At 26.9% G+C, this 19546-nt stretch overlaps 2 protein-coding genes and 1 long non-coding RNA gene across 25 annotated transcripts; 2 read left to right on the plus strand and 1 right to left on the minus strand.

Moving 5' to 3' along the window:
• The first annotated feature begins 335 nt into the window (after positions 1-335).
• LOC126876902 (cyclic AMP-responsive element-binding protein 1) lies at positions 336-9785 on the plus strand. Of its 18 annotated transcripts, none has more exons than XM_050639831.1 (9): positions 336-1876; positions 1927-2153; positions 3010-3217; positions 3671-3820; positions 4027-4156; positions 6048-6137; positions 6620-6763; positions 7069-7156; positions 7256-9785. In XM_050639831.1, the coding sequence occupies exons 3-9, from the start codon at positions 3029-3031 to the stop codon at positions 7398-7400; spliced, it is 936 nt and encodes a 311-aa protein (XP_050495788.1). In that variant the 5' UTR covers positions 336-1876; positions 1927-2153; positions 3010-3028; the 3' UTR covers positions 7401-9785. The 18 variants fall into 18 exon arrangements, with proteins under 18 accessions (XP_050495788.1, XP_050495838.1, XP_050495710.1 ...); XM_050639881.1 differs by having other exon boundaries at positions 1938-2153; XM_050639965.1 differs by lacking the exons at positions 336-1876; positions 1927-2153 and adding exons at positions 2160-2410; positions 2519-2934.
• A 140-nt stretch (positions 9786-9925) lies between these two features.
• On the minus strand, positions 9926-11754 carry LOC126878179 (uncharacterized). 2 transcript variants are annotated; one of them, XR_007695577.1, is made up of 6 exons: positions 11623-11754; positions 11143-11427; positions 10658-10703; positions 10431-10476; positions 10204-10249; positions 9926-10019 (listed from the first exon to the last, which is right to left on the minus strand). It is a non-coding gene; the product is annotated as an uncharacterized LOC126878179 (long non-coding RNA). The 2 variants fall into 2 exon arrangements; XR_007695576.1 differs by lacking the exons at positions 11143-11427; positions 11623-11754 and adding an exon at positions 10909-11100.
• On the plus strand, positions 11627-19426 carry LOC126874553 (hyccin). 5 transcript variants are annotated; one of them, XM_050636806.1, is made up of 9 exons: positions 11627-11726; positions 12126-12292; positions 12596-12730; positions 13146-13271; positions 13345-13562; positions 13633-13779; positions 13891-14021; positions 14099-14215; positions 16036-19426. In XM_050636806.1, the coding sequence occupies exons 2-9, from the start codon at positions 12143-12145 to the stop codon at positions 16557-16559; spliced, it is 1548 nt and encodes a 515-aa protein (XP_050492763.1). In that variant the 5' UTR covers positions 11627-11726; positions 12126-12142; the 3' UTR covers positions 16560-19426. The 5 variants fall into 5 exon arrangements, with proteins under 5 accessions (XP_050492763.1, XP_050493059.1, XP_050492923.1 ...); XM_050637102.1 differs by having other exon boundaries at positions 11658-11726; positions 12177-12292; XM_050636966.1 differs by lacking the exon at positions 11627-11726 and adding an exon at positions 14953-15448 and having other exon boundaries at positions 12143-12292; positions 16036-16175.
• Positions 19427-19546: the final 120 nt, after the last annotated feature.

Below are 19546 nucleotides of genomic sequence, written 5' to 3' on the forward strand. Positions count from 1 at the left end.
GTTGTTTGTATACATAACATGAATGAAAATATTTAAAATAATATTCTATATTTATATTTATTTTAAATATTTTATATTTACAATAATTTTATATTTAACAATAATATAAACATTTATTTAAACACTAATTATATGTATGAATATGTTGTGAATCGACAAGTTTTTTAAAACTCACGTATATTCATGCGGAACTTTTGAATTATAATATATGTTGCATTAAATACAATGAAATTTATGAAATTAAAGATATCATGCGCAATCTAATATGACAATTGCATTTAATGACATATATCTCAATTTGTATGTAACAAATTATGTTATATACATATAAATAATAAAATTATTTGTATGTAACAAATGCATGTATATAAAAAATATGCTACATGCAATTTAGTAATTAAAAATAGTAAATTATACCAATCATATGATATAACATTATTATATTACATTATAATGTTTACTTGAAATTTTCAATACTTATTGTGTTCTAAGTAAAAAAATTGAAGTAGTTTATTGACAATTTAATACAAGACAAAATTTTGGAAAAGGTTGATAGTACAAATCTGGTTGAGCATGTGAACATGTGCATCTTTCTAAATATGACGATGACGTCAGTGAATGACGTCAGCACCATTACACGCTTCTTTAAACTAACACATAAACCTATCTACATTATACATGTGAATATCGTTATATATCAAATCTAGATTTTATGTCATTTGATGTTTCAAATGTTTATACATATATCAACATCAGTTAAAGAAATTATTCAACTAAAATTAGAGGAAAGAACATAACTGAAACATACATAAAAGCTGTGATTAGTCTTAAAGGATTTCATTATTTCAATATCTATATCTTAAACAAATAAATGTAGCTGATTTGTGAAATCATGTATACTTGAAATGCGATATCATTTTTTACGACGCCTGAGTAATTTCAACATTCTTTCATTAGAATACTGATAAAAGATTGTTTTCATGACTAAATACATAGACTGTGCTATAAAATCATATAATAATTGTAAATTATTATGTTACATATAGAATAAAAATAATTAACTAAATTTTGATAATTTTTCTGATTATTCATAGATCAAAAAACAACCAACAACATGTTTCATTATTATTACAGTTAATAATAATGTTTCAACATTATTGCAGTAAGACTAACTGTGAAATTACTATGCCCATTTAGATATACATATGAAGATTATAAGTGAAAAACATGATAAGTCACATTTCCTACCTTTTATAAAAGAGCAGTTTTAAAATTCGATGTGTTGTCAATCAATTAGACACTAAAATTTTCTTTAAAAATATTCTTAAACATTCCAAAAATATTAATAACAATATGCAGATTAATATTAATTAATTTAAACTAACATCCTAGTTTTATCACTAATTTTTGAAAGGCTTGCATCTTCGAACCTATCAGATTATTCCTTTTTCTAACTATTTTATATTAAAATACTATTTTTTAATTTAAAAATAAACAAGTAACATAAAGATTAGAAAATTAACGTGTCATATTTTTTCTCTGTAGTCTTCATAACGAATCGTAGTTGCAATAAAAGATAATATTTAAGAAAACGAAGTTAGTATTGAATACTAAGCAAGATACAGTTTATAAAATATAAAATATACATACATATAATATATATCTAAATTATATAACATTAATATAAATTTAATGTAACGCTTTTTATATAAAAAAATGTGTGCATTTAATAAATTAATACTTTTATTAACTATAATAAATGTTTCAATAAAATCAAAAACCAACACTATTATAAACAAATATATATTTCTGAAACACCTTTTTGCCCGATTATTAATAAATATGCCACTGTATATGAATCGCAGTTTGATAACTGGTAAGTCGAAAGTAATATTTAAGGAAACGTAGCTAGTATTTGATGTGAAGCACATATGTAGGAGAGCATCGTCCATCACCCATCACTATCCGATGCACGATCAGTTTTTTGAGGGGGTGGAGGGAAAGCACGTCGGCCATTTTGATGGTGACGCGCAGCGCGGAGGTCGTGGGCTCCACCAGTGACGAAGCCACTGGAGTTTTGACGTGGCTGCTACGTACCTGCCCGTTTGCCCACTCCGATTGCAGCAAAGTTGGTGACGAGAAATACGTAACTGGTAAGTACCCAGCTGGAGAATAATAACAACCGGGCATGGACCACTGCGCTAACGGTGCACCGAAAATTGTTGCCGAAACTACTAGCATTTGACTTTTCATGATCCTAGTACAATCAGTTTTACGTCTGCTATGGAATATGCCGTAAAATATGGCGCCTTAAGGAAGATGTATGAATTTCTCGAAAAGGGCAATGGGGGTTACGTGACAATTCTGACATCTCTTTTCACCAATAACCGACTCACCGTGATGCCAATCGGTACAGTCTTAACCATGTTTCATCGTGCTTTTTCATTAATTTTCTGACCCTTCGATCATCCACGAAAACATCTCTTTTAAGTGTTTATTGTTCTCGTATTATTTTTAGATCTGCTTATGTAAATGACGCAGTAACACCGCCGATCGCTGACTGGCGGGAAATTTAAAACTTTTGCACTTTAACGGATAGATCCTGATTTTGACTTGAATACACACAGGTTTTCGAAAACCTATTTGTTCCGACGATGTTTATATTTAGTCTGGAATTTGTTTCGTAATACTTCAACTATGCATATATATTTGACTTTTTTCAAAAAAATATTGTCTACGGTTTCTGTGTAGTTTTGTTTTCATTAAAATGCTTAAAAGATCATTGAGGAGGTTAAATGTAATCTTAATGAGATGTATACGATATTTATTCTTAATAGGACGATTCGATTAAATATAAAATTTTTTGTTGTGCAACAATTTCATCATTTAGTGTATCAAAAAATAGATTTAATTATCAGTGATAAAAGTTGAAAGGTTTGATTATACAGTATATATAAATGCAATTATAAAAATATACATAATTATGAAATTATTTTTCATCTTTTGTAGGGTTTGAGGTCCCCAGGCTATGGAAAGTATGGTTGAGGAAAATGGATCAGCTGTTGACCCATTGTCTACGGGTTCTCAAAGCGGTGATGCAGCACCAGCAATAGCCACTTCGGTACAATCTCTCAATAGAACACAGCAGCAAACTCATCATCTGGTAGCTTCTACCAGCATTGTGCAACTGACACTACCTACGTCAGGGGCAACACAGGTATACAGGAGAATCTCCTGTGTATCTATGTCTGATCATTTATTTCTTTATTTTAGTTCAAAGCATGCATATATAATTTATTTATGTTTTTAATCATAATTATGAATTAATTAAATAAGCACTGTGTGTATATTCACTCTTGCATAATGCTGGTTCAAATTAAGAAACTAAAATTCAAATTTAGTTTTCTTAATTAATTACTTCTTTATTTGTTGATTCAATGAATTTGGTGTTTCAATTTTTATGATAAATATTTTTATGAAATAGTTGTTTCATACCCACTTTATGATGACTTGCATATGCATGATGATATCAATCAATTATAAAATTTATTATATTTGGTTCATATTAAAACATTTTATGAATATTCATATTCATTTATTCAGTAATATCTATTCTTTAACATGCATAACATTTTATACATTTATGTATAATGTTTATTTACTCATTTAGGTACAGTCTGTTATACAACCTAATCAACAATCAGTAATTCAAACTGCAACGAACATTCAACCTGTTGCTATTTCAAAAGGAAATGTCATACTTGTGAGCAAACCCAACTCTGTCATACAAACAGCCCAAGCAAGTTTACAAACACTTCAGGTAAATATCTCGAGACCAAGTTATACTGTTGATCTCTTCTCATCTTCCTTTAAATGAACCATTTATAAGTAGATATAAAATTTGAATATACATGACAGCATTTTATATATATTAAATATTAAAAATAAATAATAAATAAATAATATAAATAAAAATAAATAATATTCAATAAATATAAAATATTATATTGTACATTAATGTATTAGGTGGTTGAAACTGGTAGTGATGATAGTTTCTCAGATTCAGAAGAATCTCCAGAACAAAGGGGAGGAATTCTTACCCGACGACCTTCTTACAAAAAAATTCTCAATGACTTAGGTGGTGGTGAAATTACAGGTATGATAAATTTATTTTTATCACATATCAGGAATAGAATTAAAATCAGAACGAACATTTCAATTTTTAATAGAATATTTACAAGAAGTAACAAGTTGTCATCTAGATATTTTATTACTTTAATTAAACTTACATACAAATTTATTAGTTCATTTATACAGGATGACCAAATAACATGTAAAAGCGGATATAACGCGATTCCTTGTAGAAAAATAAAAAAAAACGACATCAGATAAAATTTTTCCATTCATGACTTAATTTTCGAGAAAATTGAGTTTGAAAATTTACGAAGTATACTTGAATTTGGCTAATTCCGGACTGGACAAGACTAAATCATTGACAGGAAGTCATTTTATGTGTAAAAATAAGTTGAAAATGTAGAATTAAGAAAATAGAGTTTGAGCATATTTATTTAAGAATCGACCTAGTACATTTGTATGATAAATTTTCAAATTATTCATTATTTTTCTTAGAAACAAAGCGTTTTGCTAAAAAACTTTACTTCTCGAGTCGATTATTTTGTTTTTGTCCAGTTTGGAATTACTCATGTTCAAGTATATTTGATAAATTTTCAAACTCAATTTTCTCGAAAACTAAACAGAGAATGAACAAATTTTATTCCATATCTTTTTCTTATTTTTCTGCAAGGAACCACATCGTGCTTACTTTTATATGTTATTCGGACTGATGTATATATGTATATGTGTAATATTATTATATTCACCTTTTTATTCTGTCTTCCATATCTTAAAAAATACATTGACTCTCAGGAAATGATAAAGTGCATGTCAGTTCATACAACTATTGTTATGTACTGTCTACGTATTTCTTAAATAATTATTCCAATTAGTTATTATCTTATTAATTTACTTTAAATCTGAATAAATGCATGTATAATCAATCTGTCTTATAAGTCATTCTTTATCAAACAAATATTTAAGTATATTTATATAACTGTATTAGGATAATAATAAGGGATAAAAATGTGATACTTTATGCTTCTTAATATTTTATTTTATACATCTGAGAAAGGGAATGCCATACCAAGCTTAGAATATAAGTTAATAATATTAAATCAAAAACAATGCAATGAACTCTCCTCTAACCACTATTTATAGATACATGATATGAAGGAAAATTATTTATTTTTATTTAAATGAAATCCCGTTTATGTTTATTTATTTGGTACCAATAACATGAACTAAAAAGTAACTTTTTTATAATTTAAGGTAAATACACAATTAATTTGATTAAAAATATCTAGTATTTTCAATATATCTATTTGTAGATAATTAGTCAATTATAAATTTTATAGTTAAAGTTAAAGATATTTATAACTAAAATTTAAAAAATTATTAAAACCAACAAGACACATTTGTTATTTTTAATAAAGTTTCATTTTGTTCAAAAAATCGAATATTAAAAAATTATTTGTTCTATTTATACTTTGCAAGACTGCATGTTTTTATTGCTTAGCTTTTATTTTTATTTTAATCTATTTCCTTTTTGTATGAGCTGACTGCACAGCATTATAATAAAAATATGAAAACAGCAGTCAGAAAGGAAATAGCATACAATGATATTTTATTTTTATTATACTTTTTATTTATACAAAATCATCTTTCTGGATGCACATCTTTTTAAACATACACGTATGTACAATTACATGCTTTTATGCAATCAGGAAAGTTATTTAAGAAGAAATGTACCAAATATTAACCAAATTGTTTTGGTATCATTGTTTCTAGAAATGAATGCCATATTCATTATATTATTTTCTCATGAAATATATGTCACATTCTGGAAATTTTTCAAATTGATTTAGATTAAATAAATTAACACCGATAACAACTCTATTATAATTGGGGGTTGTATTAATTCGGTGTTACAGACGGTCGATTGCCCCCTCTAGAATCATCTTCTGAGTGTGATTCTAACGTGGACAGTGAAGTGTCGTCCCATTCGCTTCATTATCAGACAGGTTGGTTATTTTTTCTTCTACATATCTTTCCTGGCTGTCCTTTATTTAATTCTGTGCACAATCCTAGCCATTGTCCTTTCATTTTAATGAAGATAATGTTAGGAGAGTAAATTAGAACTATTAGTCTGAAGAACTTAAAATTTTATTCCTTTCGTCCTTATACATATTACCTGATGTAATACTATATATGATTTAATATTTTGTATGATTGCTTGGTGTGGCATCCTTGCTTATGGGGTTTTCAATTCTGTTTATAAATATATATAGGTTTATCTATATATACCCAATAATATAAATAATCATTATAATTGTTAAAAAGCCATTCAGATTTATGTTTACCTTTTCTATGTGCTATCATTTAAAATAAATGATTTTTAGTACCTCTATTTAGTAAAAAATTGTGTTATATGAAATATGCTTAGTTAGATGTGTATTGTCTTTATTAATACTGTGTCAGTAATTGAGATCAATGCAATTTACAGTAATTCCTGCTGGAACCATACAAATTGCAACTCAAGGGGAAGGTGTGCCTGGACTTCATACATTAACTATGAGTAATGCAGCAACTGCAGGTGGAGCTATAGTACAGTATGCACAAGGCCAAGATACACAATTTTTTGTCCCAGGTGCGCGTTTTTTCATAGTTTTTTTTAACATTGAATTTTTTAAAAACTGATATATCCCTGACATTTTCTTTTAATTTTTTTTTAAATATAAATAATTTTTGTATTCAATAGAAGTGTGCGAGTATCTGAAATTATGGATATTCACAAACCTCAGATTTTAATTAAAAATTTTCAGGATCCTAACTCAATTGTTAAAGAAATTCTGGTACTCGCTTACTTTTAGTATCTAATAATAATATTAATAATATACATAAATTTTCATTGACTGATTGTGAATAACAAAATTAAAAATTTGGGGAATACAGTCTCTGACAATGTTCCAGCTTACACAGGACATGGTGTTGTAGTAGAAGATGCAGCTAGAAAAAGAGAATTAAGGTTGCTTAAAAATAGGTAAGATTTGAAGGAACTGGAAATACTTTTAATTATAATTTTCGTAATTGTTCTTGTTTATACAAATATTTAAAAATATAAAAATACTTTTTTTTATAGACAAGCAGCCCGCGAGTGTAGAAGGAAAAAGAAAGAATATATAAAGTGTCTAGAAAACCGTGTTGCGATATTGGAAAATAGAAATCAGACGTTAATAGAAGAACTCAAATCGTTAAAACAGCTATGCGAACCGAAAACTGACTGAGGTTGGTGTTTAATGTTGAAACATTGTATGAAAACTATTAACCTGCTAAAAAATTTGTACATGTCTTCTTTATGTACATTATCCTAAACGTTGTTAGGTAAGCGATGGTGATGTACATGCATTCTTATAAATAAGTGTTTCTGTAACATACTGTATTTAAAATGCGAATATGAAGGCTTGTGAAACTTGCTGTTACTAAAGCGAGAAGCCAAAGGTATATGAAATGCAGAGGCAGCAAACTTATAGGCAATATTCTGGAAGTCAATCTATATTTTGGATAAACTTAACAATCATATAAATTTAGGTTATTAACGTTTACATTTTCAAAAAATGTGTTAATAACCAAACGATAATATTAACGTTTGGAATATATTCATTTAGATTACAGTGACTATGTGATGTTGAACGGAACTGTTTTACTCACACATAAATATTGTATCCATGTAGTTTCATTCTATTCGAAAAAAAATTTACATTAGTAAAAAAGTGAAAAGAATTATAAAAAACAAGAACCCGAGAGTATATTTAGTAGTCAATTTATAATAAATAATTGGTCGCTAAAAAATACACATACTTGAGGAAAACGCCTTATACACAATATTTGCTAGTGTAACTTAGAAATTAGATACAGCTACGAATTAAAATCACATAGTTTCTGCATTAAAAAAAAAGAGCATAGTTGTTAGACAATAGTATCTGTATAATTTTTTTCCAATTTCTCTATTCTTTTATACTTGAAAGAGACAAGTCCATTAAAAAAGTGCATCTATTAGAGGTGTTTGAATGAAAAGATAATGGGATGGTTGTAAATAGATAAATAGACCGAAATTCTACTACTTTGATTATTGCTGCTGCAATATGTACGTGTATAAAGTGTCGTCTCAATATAATTTTTTACTTTAAATACAAACTTCAGAACTGTATTATGAAGAAAAATATAATTTATACAATGTAGAGAAATGTGCTATAAAAAAGCATTAGGCGAAATGCTCTCGTCTTATTTTACTTTCTATTTTAAGATGCCTCAAGTGCAAGAAGGTGAAGAACAGAATTTGTAAAATATAAATATAAATGTAATATATATCTGGAGTGCCTTGAAGATTTCTGTATAGGGTGATTTATAAATTCATGTCAATACTTCAGGTGATGAATCTACGCTAATATATTTTAATGTATAGATTCACTCCCTGAAGTATTGACATGTTTTTATGAATCACCCTGTATATATATATAGTATATAAATAAACACGCGCAACTGCGCTCACATACATACATACGTATGTATAAAATTATGTTTTAGGCAAATATGGGTACATAACAATATTTTTGAATTATATATTATGTTATAGCTTTACGTCCTGCGTAAAAATACGTACGTTGCGTTAAAATTGAAATTTCTATTCCGATACATTTTCATATTTTTTAAAATTAAATGAAACCTTTAAATCGCTAGTATAAGCCATAAACTAAATTACATGTCGATACGATTGCATCTATTTAATGTCCCAATAGAAAATATGAAAATTTGTTACAATCAGATAATTTGCATATTATGTTTTATAATATTATTAAAAAGAAATTATTTTTTAATGTCTGACACATACTTATTATCATGCTAGGAATTATTTATCCAATGCATTTTTCCCATAAAATCAATGTTCTGTAATCTAAGTATAAAAACTATTTGATGTATAATTTTGATTGTTATATATTTATAAGAAAAATACAATTTCAAATATGAAAGATCCAGTTTGATCATTTAATGATATAATATAAACTGTTCAACACATTTAAAAATGATATTGCTGATAATTTGAAATTATTTTATTGGTTAATTTTGTTCCTTTTTGATTTTTTATAGGATATCAAAATATTGTTATATTAATTTCGAACTATTTGCATACATATCATTTTTTTAATATTAATAATATGTATTTTTTAAATACAATCCAGATAAAATTTACAGTTACTGATCAGACTGGAAAAATTTTTTGTATAGGTATGATGCGTAATTTGTCAAGTTTATTTGTTATCAAAACTATTCACTCTGATAATAGAAAACAAATACAGTTATAATCTTCGTACATGCTTAATATATCATTTGTAATTGAATAATTTTATTGCAAAATAGATCGTTGCCGAATTATTCTCTGTAAATTGAAAGTACAATGTACTTATAGTGACTTGTTATAAAATAAAAACGATTCACTATAAGTTTCTTTTCTCCTACAAATTTAAATCTGGTTTAATTTAGGCAAAGTAATACTGTACACATTTTCATCTGTGTTTTAATGTTAATTCTATGTATAATATATGTATATCTTGATTGCTGCACCGATGATATGAAATATTGTATATAGATAATATATGTATTTTTGCATATCATTTGTTTTCGAAAAATATAATTCATAAACCTCTTTAAAGATACTGTTATTTTATTACAAAGACGTAGAAAACAATTGAAATAAAACAGATTGAAAATTAACTGTTTAGACATTTAATCAGATATTAAGTGAACAGAAATATATATTTAACAAAATAGTATTTATTATATATACAGTTACTTTCTTGTTAAAAGTACAAATTAGATGATACTGCTTTAGTGGATTATCTTCTCATCTAAAATACGAAAAATATTATAAAATACATGTCTTAAACATATTAAGTTTGAACATTTAGGTTTAAAAAATCAGGTGGTAGTGCATGTAATGAATAATCATGAACTCATATGTGAGTGATCAAATCATCATATATATTAAAATTCTTAATACAAATCTTATAAGAAAGTAATAATAATACTAACCATATCGCAATAACTTTTTATAAGTATTATATCTTCATTCAGTAACCTGAAATCAATATAACTAAATTAAATTTTTATCAATAATTATAATATATGTTTACTTAAAACGAATGATTCAGTTGGTAGTGCATGTAATGAATAATCATGAACTCATATATGAGTTACAAAGTCATCATATATTAAAATTCTTAATACAAATCTTATAAAGAAGTAATAATAATACTAACCATATTGCAATAATTCTTTGTAAGTATTATATCTTCATTCAGTAACCTGAAATCAATATAACTAAATTAAATTTTTATCAATAATTATAATATATGTTTACTTAAAACGAATGATTCAGTTGGTAGTGCATGTAATGAATAATCATGAACTCATATATGAGTTACAAAGTCATCATATATTAAAATTCTTAATACAAATTTTATAAAGATGTAATAATAATACTAACCATATTGCAATAACTCTTTGTAAGTATTATATCTTCATTCAATAATCTGAAATCAATATAACTAAATTAAATTTTTATTAACAATTACAATATTTGTTTACTTAAAACAAATGATTCAGTTGGTAGTACATGTATCAAATAATCATGGAATCTTACAAAGTGGTTAATGATTCAGATATTATCATCTATTACTATATCATCTATTATCATATATTACTGCAAATAAGAATAAGAAAAAATACAGTACATACTACTTCATTCTTCCTTGATATTCTTTGATTAACCATTAGGAAGTTTCAATGATGAAATAAATTGTTACAAAGTTCAAAAATATTTATTTAGAATTTTCATAAATACAAAAAATTGACTGATTAAAATACCATTGCATAATAACGATGATTCATTATTACAGATGTTTTTAGATTACAAAATCTTGAAAGAAATGCAAATTTGTAAATAATAGGAAACATGTGCTGGACACTTACTTGTATTAATATTTGTAGAAGTTGAGAAAAAAAATGACATTCTAAAACTTTTACTTTACAACATTTTTATAATTTTCCATTAATTTTTCGACCGACTTATGTGGCCGCTCCACTTTTTAATAAATAACTTTCAAACCTCATTTTAAACATCTTTGTGAATCACCAGCGTAATCACGCTGCAACGTTTAAAATGATCCAAAAGTATGAATGTTAAGTTTGAAGCTGAACATTTATTTTTTGCCGACTCTGGGTAAATTCTTATGTGTGCGATAATCTTAAACAGGGCTATTTGAAAACATGTTTTTTATAATTATAGAATTATTATGAAAAAATTGGAAGTTTATGTAAATATTACAGAAATTATAACTGTATATTTATTCAACATTTATATCTCAGTTTCATTAATTCTAAATAATTTAAAGTTTTTATCCAATCAAAAATGAGTAGATTCTCTTGTACATTTATGGCAATGATACATACCTATCTAGTTGTTAGCAATTCATCTCACAAGCTACCGTGGTTACAAAGTTACAAGTGTCAGCCTTAAAAGTGAGAATTGTATGCCGTTCGATGAAGACATGGAGGTAACTAAAACATGTTTCAGCGTGATCTCAATAGAGTTGTAGCTTTCTTGTTAACTATCATTAATTAATACAAGAGCAACTATAACGACAAACAAGAGATTTAAATTTAAGAGATTGAAATCGCGCGTGACAACGACGTCGAGCAATGTTACTGACATTTCATGCTATTACAGTTGTCTTGGTATTCCAATTTACATATTTATCTTAAACATGACATAAATTAATTGATTGAAAGTAATGATGCATACTGGACGAATGATTTTTAAGAAACGTATTTATGAATAAATAAATCATTTTGATGATCAATCATAAGATTCGTGTGATGATTGTCAAAGTATTAGATGGTTTATCTTGGATACCGAAATTTCTTATCAACAAAATCCTGATTTATTGACACAGGCAAAAGGAAAATAAAAATGACGGAAAGTTTAATAAATGAATGGCTAGTAGATTGTGCAGATGTGTCATCGTCAGAGCTCCATACTTTTGCCACTACTTTATCACAAGACAATGAAATAGTCAGAGCGCTTTATGTACTCTTGGAAGAACGTAGTAAATATAGTCAGGTAATATGTTTCTGACAAATATTTTTTATACCTTAATAGAATTTAATTAATTCCTTTGACATATATATTAAATCTTATAAAGTTTTTGTTAGTTTATTTTTAACTCTTTCGTGTCAAAGTTCAAGTATTGTTCGGCATTGTAATATTGGGCAGATCGATGCTCTCAGAAATTATGACCGGAAAGAGTTAATATTGAAATAAAACTCAAATAAAATGTCTTCTGTATAAAGTTCTGTCTTTTATTTGAAAGTATATTAGATTATATTTTATTCATTTATACCAACATTTTTTTATTCATTGTAGTTAATGGATACAGTATGCGATCAGTTATATAATTTTTATCGCTCTCGAGAAACAGAATTGCAAAGGTTCACCTTGCAATTTTTGCCAACATTAGTATACATTTACTTGAATTCTGCAGCTCATGGTGACATTAAGGTAAGATACTATAATTGTTGGGAAACAATACTTAAACAACATACTTAAATCATGTTATATAACAGAACAACTATAATTTAAATCAAAATTATATGGTAAAATAGCACTGTCATTTCTTAATTATAGGACAGTTATATTCAAGTGAAATATGTACAAACTCCAATTTAAGTTAAAAGATATTATGATATCAGTAATTTAGAAATTTTTACACAACAGATATGTAAAAATATATCTCAATTTTCATTTAATATGTATCAATATTTTCATTCTTTAAATATTTTGTTAAATACATCTTAAGAAATATACAAAAGAATTATAATTGCTGTTTCTTAATACAAAAAGTAAATCATACGCATCCATTATCTCAAATTTTTAATTTGACATACTCTCAGTTAAGTTAATTCTCTTTTTACAGAATTGTCGGTCTGTAGAAACACTACTAATTGGTTTGTATAATCTAGAAATAATGGATAAATCTGGGCAACAAAAAGCAATTTCTTTTAGACTACCTTCACTTGCCATGCTTTCCATATTTCATGAGGTATATCTGTTTCGCTAGACAATTGAATTTTATAAGTATGTAAATGTTATTCTAATTATTCCTTCTTGTACAGCCTGCAAGTTTGGCACCTGCTTCTTTAACTGAGAGTGCAGTACGCAGGTTTGAAGAATGTAATACGAAACTTGTTAGCTGGGGTCCACTGCAACAAGTTGAGACACTAAATGCTCAAAATAGATTAAAAGTTATGACTGCTCTTCTTTTTATCTATAATCAACAACTCGGTTATATAAGTAAATTTGCATTAGAGCAATTATGCAAAGTTGCTACCAAGTAAGATGAAATTAATTGTTTTTATATATTTGATAAATATATAATAATTATATCAAATCATTTATTGCAGACTTGTTACTCAAGGATTTATGAAGCCAGGACATCATCAACGATCCTCGTATGGAAGCGAGTCTAGTTTCGTTCCAAGACTTCTACCACGTATACCTGTATCAAGTCAATTTCTCCTTGAATTCTTGCATGCTGTATACTTTGCTATGTGAGTAACATATTTTTCAAATAGTAACTTGTCAAGTAAAGTAAATATCATATTAATAAAGAAAATATTTTACTAAAATTAATAGTAATAAAAAGTAACATATATTGGCAGGTATAATGACTGTTGGTATTTAGGAACACAAGCAGTAGACGATATTCATAATCGAGCATGTTATGAAACATATCCAGATGTTATGCTAGTCACAAATGCTATACGTAATTCTGCCAGTACTGGACCATCAGGTATGTCAATACAAGATAATCAATACAAAAATGTAAAATATGTTATACAAATATTTAATGATAATTAATCATTCTAGGACAACCTAATGACGGGCCAATTGGGATTAGTGTTGCATTATCGCCAGCTACTGCAACCGCTACGGTATCTAAATCGATGATCACAAATGCTTCGTTCCGGACCAAAAAGTTACCAGGTATATGTTTTATTTTAACTAAATCTTTATATCATCTGACAAATTAATATGCTCAGACATTTTATTTATGTTTATTTTTTTTAATGTCTTACGCACAATACGAGAACTATTTTTTATTAAATTAATTATAAATATCCAGCATGTCAGTTGTTGTATAGCAATTACTAATTAGTATGCACTGAAATAAATGAATAACATAATGATAAATGAATTTAAATAATAATAAATGAACTAAAAGTTTTTTAATCTAGACAATTTTTTTAAATAGAAGTTAAGAATCAAAGATAAACATATAGTATATAATATGAGATATTAATGTATACATGGTGAAAAATGCATGAATATAATGAAGTATATGAATTTTATCATAAACAAATGGCATTTGATAGTAATTGTAGTTATCTTTCTAAATATATTTTAGTTTATAACTCTTATCCCTCATCACTCCAATGTTGTCGGTTGGAGTAGAACGTTGGTTTGCGATTGGCAGCATCGCTGATGGTTTGAGTGATAAGAGTTAAGTTAGAATAGATCAATATTTGCATTTAGTAGTATGAATGAGATTTTCAAAATTCACAGATAGAAAAATTTATTTCTTTATAAAAATTTAATTTTGCATGAAGTACATATTCCACAAATACATAGAACACATATTTAAACATTTGATCAGTAACAAATACATTTTATAAGTTATTGGACTAAGCAAATGTGCATTGCTTGCAAACATATGTCGTTAGACGATCTGGATGAGAAGTTATTTGAAGATGAGGTGTACGCTACCCAACTTGAAAAGCAACCACAACCAACAGTATCTAACACTACGAAGAGGTTCCCTTGGCATTGGAAGCATTCACTTCCGATTTCAAGCGAAGAAGATACCAAAATAAGAAAACTCAGTTCTTCCTCAATGGAATTCTCTAGACGAGGAAGCACATGTAGCAATCAAAATTCCCCTGTCAAATCCTCTCCTAAACGAAATTTAAGAGAACATTTGAAGAAAAATGTATTTGAGAAAGGTGAAGATCACAATATGAAAAAAGTGAGAAAAGAGCATAAAGAAAACACTAATTTAGCTCGTGACGAGAACAAAATTGGATCTAGTTCGCATTTGTATAATGTATTGGAGGAACAATTTCTGGGGGAAATGGTTCATGAATCAATGGAAAATTTGTATCTGGAAGGAAATAAATCAATTGGTTTTCATACGACTGCTGCCCTGTCAACAAATACATGGTACTAGTGATTCAGTTTCAGCACTTTAGAATCACTGAATATTATCAAAATTTCTCCAGCAAAACACGCGGCAAATTAGCTGTTACACTGTGTAACATTAACTATTTTAATTAGTAGCAGTTTGTGCATTTATCAATGAATTCGTTTCAGAGGATCCACCATTATTAAGAGCAAAAGAATTCAAGCCTAAAGTATTACTTACTTTATCGAAAGGCACATAATGGAAAACCTGCATGCAGTTTTGGCACATTTATTTTCATTGAAGATAGTGCATTTGTTATCACACAGGTTTACCCTACGTCTTTCCTATTTCCTATTCTGTCCTTAAATATTAATTTTTTAATATTTTTGTTTGTTTGCTACCCTTAATTTATAACATGCATGAAATATTTCATTCATGTTGTCATACATGTAAATATTACGAATATAAATAATAGTACAAATATAAAGCTTAATACTTTTATTTTCTGCTTTACACAGATTGCTTAATTTCTTGCATTTTATTCTCACAGTATTTTAATGTATTTTTTAAAAATATGACCTTATTACGATTTTAATATCGTATTCTTATTTTTTCTTTTGTTCAGATGATATACCAATTCAAGAAACGAAGGAAGATTCTGGAGGGGAAGGTAAAAGTAATCTTGTATCGATCACAGAAGAAGAATCGATAGAACCAAATAGAGGTGGTTCAATAAGACAATCGAAAGATCAAAAGACTGCGTCTAAAATCACGAATTTCCCGGTACTTGGAAAAAAGCCGCGAGAAAAGGATGGTAAAATAGCTAAGAATGCTCACGTTAGCATTCCTGAAAAGGAAAAAAGACTTGGATCTCAAGCGACTTCAAAGGAAAGTATTAAAGGTAGTTCCTCTATGTTAAATAGTGAATCAACAGAAATCGATGGAAATGTTAATGGGTGTTCAGTCAGGAAAAAGAATAATAGTGTAGAAAATAATTCAGTTACAGTAGACAATGTTTCTTTGATTGATGGCGAACGTCTTGCGTTAGGCGGAGAGATAGATAACACTAATATGGATACTTCTGTTACTTTAAGAACACATAATGAAAATGAATCGCTAACTTCGTCTATCCAAGTCAGTTCTGTTTAAGTTATACAGATAGATTTTTAGAATGGAAATGAAGAAAAGAGTAATGGACCATACATTGAACGACTGAAACAAATTGTTGTTGTAGTTTCTTATTTAATTGTACATACATATTCTTTCCTTATTTTTAAGAACATATACACAGTATATAATTGAATTAAATTATTGATTCTGTAACAGACCAAGATTTATTTAATATGCTATTGTATTTTGGAGCGAATATTATTGTACATAGTTGATTCAAAAGTGGTCCATTACTATATTGATCTCCATACTCTGTTTAAAAAAAAGTTAATAAAATAGTAATGGGGAAGGGAATAATAAGTTCACACTAAATATTTTTCTTTGTATATTAAAGGATTCTGTTCTTATAATATGTCTGTTAAACCATTCAATAGATTTATATTCGAATATTCTAGTATATGATTGTTTAAAGATTTTAATTATCAAAAAATTTAATAGACTCGTAGGAAAATGATTTAATATTTTAATTAATTCAAAATATCAAAGTGAAAGAGCAATATTTTAATTAATTCAGAATATTAGAATAAAAAGATTTATATCAATTTTTTCAGAATTATATTTATTAAATTAAATAGTGCTACTTTTTAATATAATATCTTTTATTTTGTCATTCTTCACTCAATTACTTAGGCCTTGGCTCCTTGGAAACCAGAAAGACCCACAGATGGGCTAGTGTTATTTTTTAATAACTACATTATTTAATTCTATCATGTTTGTATATTTTCGTGGAAAAATGTAAGGCTAAATGGCTAGTAATTTTATGAATGCTAATAATATCGTTCTGTATCCTATAGCAAAAAATAATGGAGATATCTTATAATTTCATTAAAAAAATTATTTGCAGTATCGAATATCGAGTATCGAATATTCTGTGAAAAGAATATAATATGACTGACTTATTCTTTGAGACAGTAAAAATTGAATTTAGAGAAATCTTATAATTTTTCTAATAATCATATTTTCTATAACATCTTTATGTCTATCTATATAGAATTACGTGCAAATTACGTTTAAATAAAAATATGTTTTGCCATAAATTTTGAATGAACAAAATGTTTTTAACTCATTGCATCGTGTTTGTTCAATCTCGGTTTTAAAATAATTTATATAAATGTTTTTCCATAATTCTAATACTAAGAGTAATCTTACTTTGTAGTAAAAATGCGTTGAGAAAAATATTTGCAAGTAAATCTTCATGATTCTAACAGTATATAACAGTGTTTGTAAATATACATTGTGACAGAAAATATTTAAACCAAAGTATTTTTTCAAAATTGTTTATTGATTATCTCTTGTTTTAAATAACATAACAAAACTAATTTAAAATTTGTAATTACTGAAAAAATACTAAGAGTCATAAAAATGTTCATAAATCTGAATAATATGTGTTTAAAAGATCAAAACTTGGAATTGGTATTTACTTAAAAAGACTGTACATTGCATCACATTATTACTTAGTCTGATAAAAAAGTATACCATTATGATTTGTTAATCAATCAGAGTGTTCAGTATGGTATCATATGCATATTAATATCAAATCAAAAAAAAGACAGAAAGAAAAAAGGGAGATATATAATATACATTATATGAATGTATCCCCAAAGCAATCATTTAACTCTTCTGACACTTAAAAATTTTTTTAATAATCATAAATTCAGTCTATCAAATAATAAAAGGAGGCTGATTTATATTCTACTTCTTAAGAAAGATGGGACTTTGTATAGCATCATTACTTTCACAATTTATTTTTGGAATTCCATGATTTCTGAATTTATTTAGAACATAAACAGATTGAAATTTGCTATATTTTATTACAACTTTTAAATTGTTCCCTATTCCAGTGTATTATTGTTACGAATGTTATATTATAATTTTTCAATAAAAAAATATTTTATTTTTATTTCTTTTGTATTATTAAAAAATACTGTGCAAAATGCATGTGTTTGTGCTTTTTTTGAACATTGAAGATAATTAGTTCGGAGAACTTTTGTAACTAGTAAGATTTTAAAATGAAAATATCTGAACACTTTCTAATACTTATACATAGCATATTATGTGAAACACAATTTAAGAAAAATAGTTCTTTATATTATTTGAAAGTTCTAAATTGATACCCACTGGAGAAACAAAAGCAGAAACCACAAGATTATAAATTAATTTATTTAAAGGGAGCCAGAATTTAGTTTTCTGTATCACTGCCATATAGTGTAATTTAATCAATTAAATTGTATTAATAACTTAAGTTTATAAGTTTGGTTGATTATATACATTATTATACCTAAAATTACACGTCCCTATACATGCGCGTGTGACATATAAATGTTTAAACGAACAAGAAATAATATGAATTGTAAGTATTAAATAATATAAACGTTATAGGGAGGACATCTACACAGCAGATAAGTTAAAAGATTGTTAAATTTATTGAAATATTTGTACAAAAGATAAAAAGAAAGGGGAATTGGTGAATATATAAGAAATGTAAGATTTAATGTAAACTTTGGAGCCATTCACTATTTGTTAAAGAATTGCTCTTTTCTGTACATTTGACAAATTTTCTTGGGCACTTAGTTCCATCATATATACATAGAGAAAACTCTTGTATACAAAAAGAAAGATATGTATATAATGTTTCATGACAACTATTAATGATACTCATAGAGCGATAAATAATAACCATAATATCTTGTATGTTTGTGCAAATTATGCAAAATTATGACAATTCATGTATATGCTGTTATAAATATTGTACATTATTTTAATTTATGATTATGATAGTGTTAAAGCTTGTTATATTGTTAAAGCTATCAATATGTAAATAATATATAAACTTATTGCACAGAGGAGATTTGATTGAGTTTATTGATGAAACATTCGATTTTCATTGCATGTCTAATATAAAGCCAACATTAACATTGGCATACTTTGTAAACATAAAACAAAACTAAAACAAAATGCACAAAATA

This window comes from Bombus huntii, chromosome 1 (genome assembly GCF_024542735.1).
Source record: "Bombus huntii isolate Logan2020A chromosome 1, iyBomHunt1.1, whole genome shotgun sequence".
Taxonomy (NCBI): Eukaryota; Metazoa; Arthropoda; class Insecta; order Hymenoptera; family Apidae; genus Bombus; species Bombus huntii.

Coding starts and splice junctions, on each gene's coding strand:
- LOC126874553 (XM_050636806.1), top strand. CDS start 12,143: ATGACGGAAAGTTTAATAAATGAATGGCTAGTAGATTGTGCAGATGTG. Junction 13,272..13,344: donor TGCTTTCCATATTTCATGAG/GTATATCTGTTT, acceptor CTTCTTGTACAG/CCTGCAAGTTTGGCACCTGC. Junction 13,780..13,890: donor CATGCTGTATACTTTGCTAT/GTGAGTAACATA, acceptor ATATATTGGCAG/GTATAATGACTGTTGGTATT.
- LOC126876902 (XM_050639753.1), top strand. CDS start 3,029: ATGGAAAGTATGGTTGAGGAAAATGGATCAGCTGTTGACCCATTGTCT. Junction 3,218..3,670: donor CTACGTCAGGGGCAACACAG/GTATACAGGAGA, acceptor TTACTCATTTAG/GTACAGTCTGTTATACAACC. Junction 6,764..7,068: donor TACACAATTTTTTGTCCCAG/GTGCGCGTTTTT, acceptor TGGGGAATACAG/TCTCTGACAATGTTCCAGCT.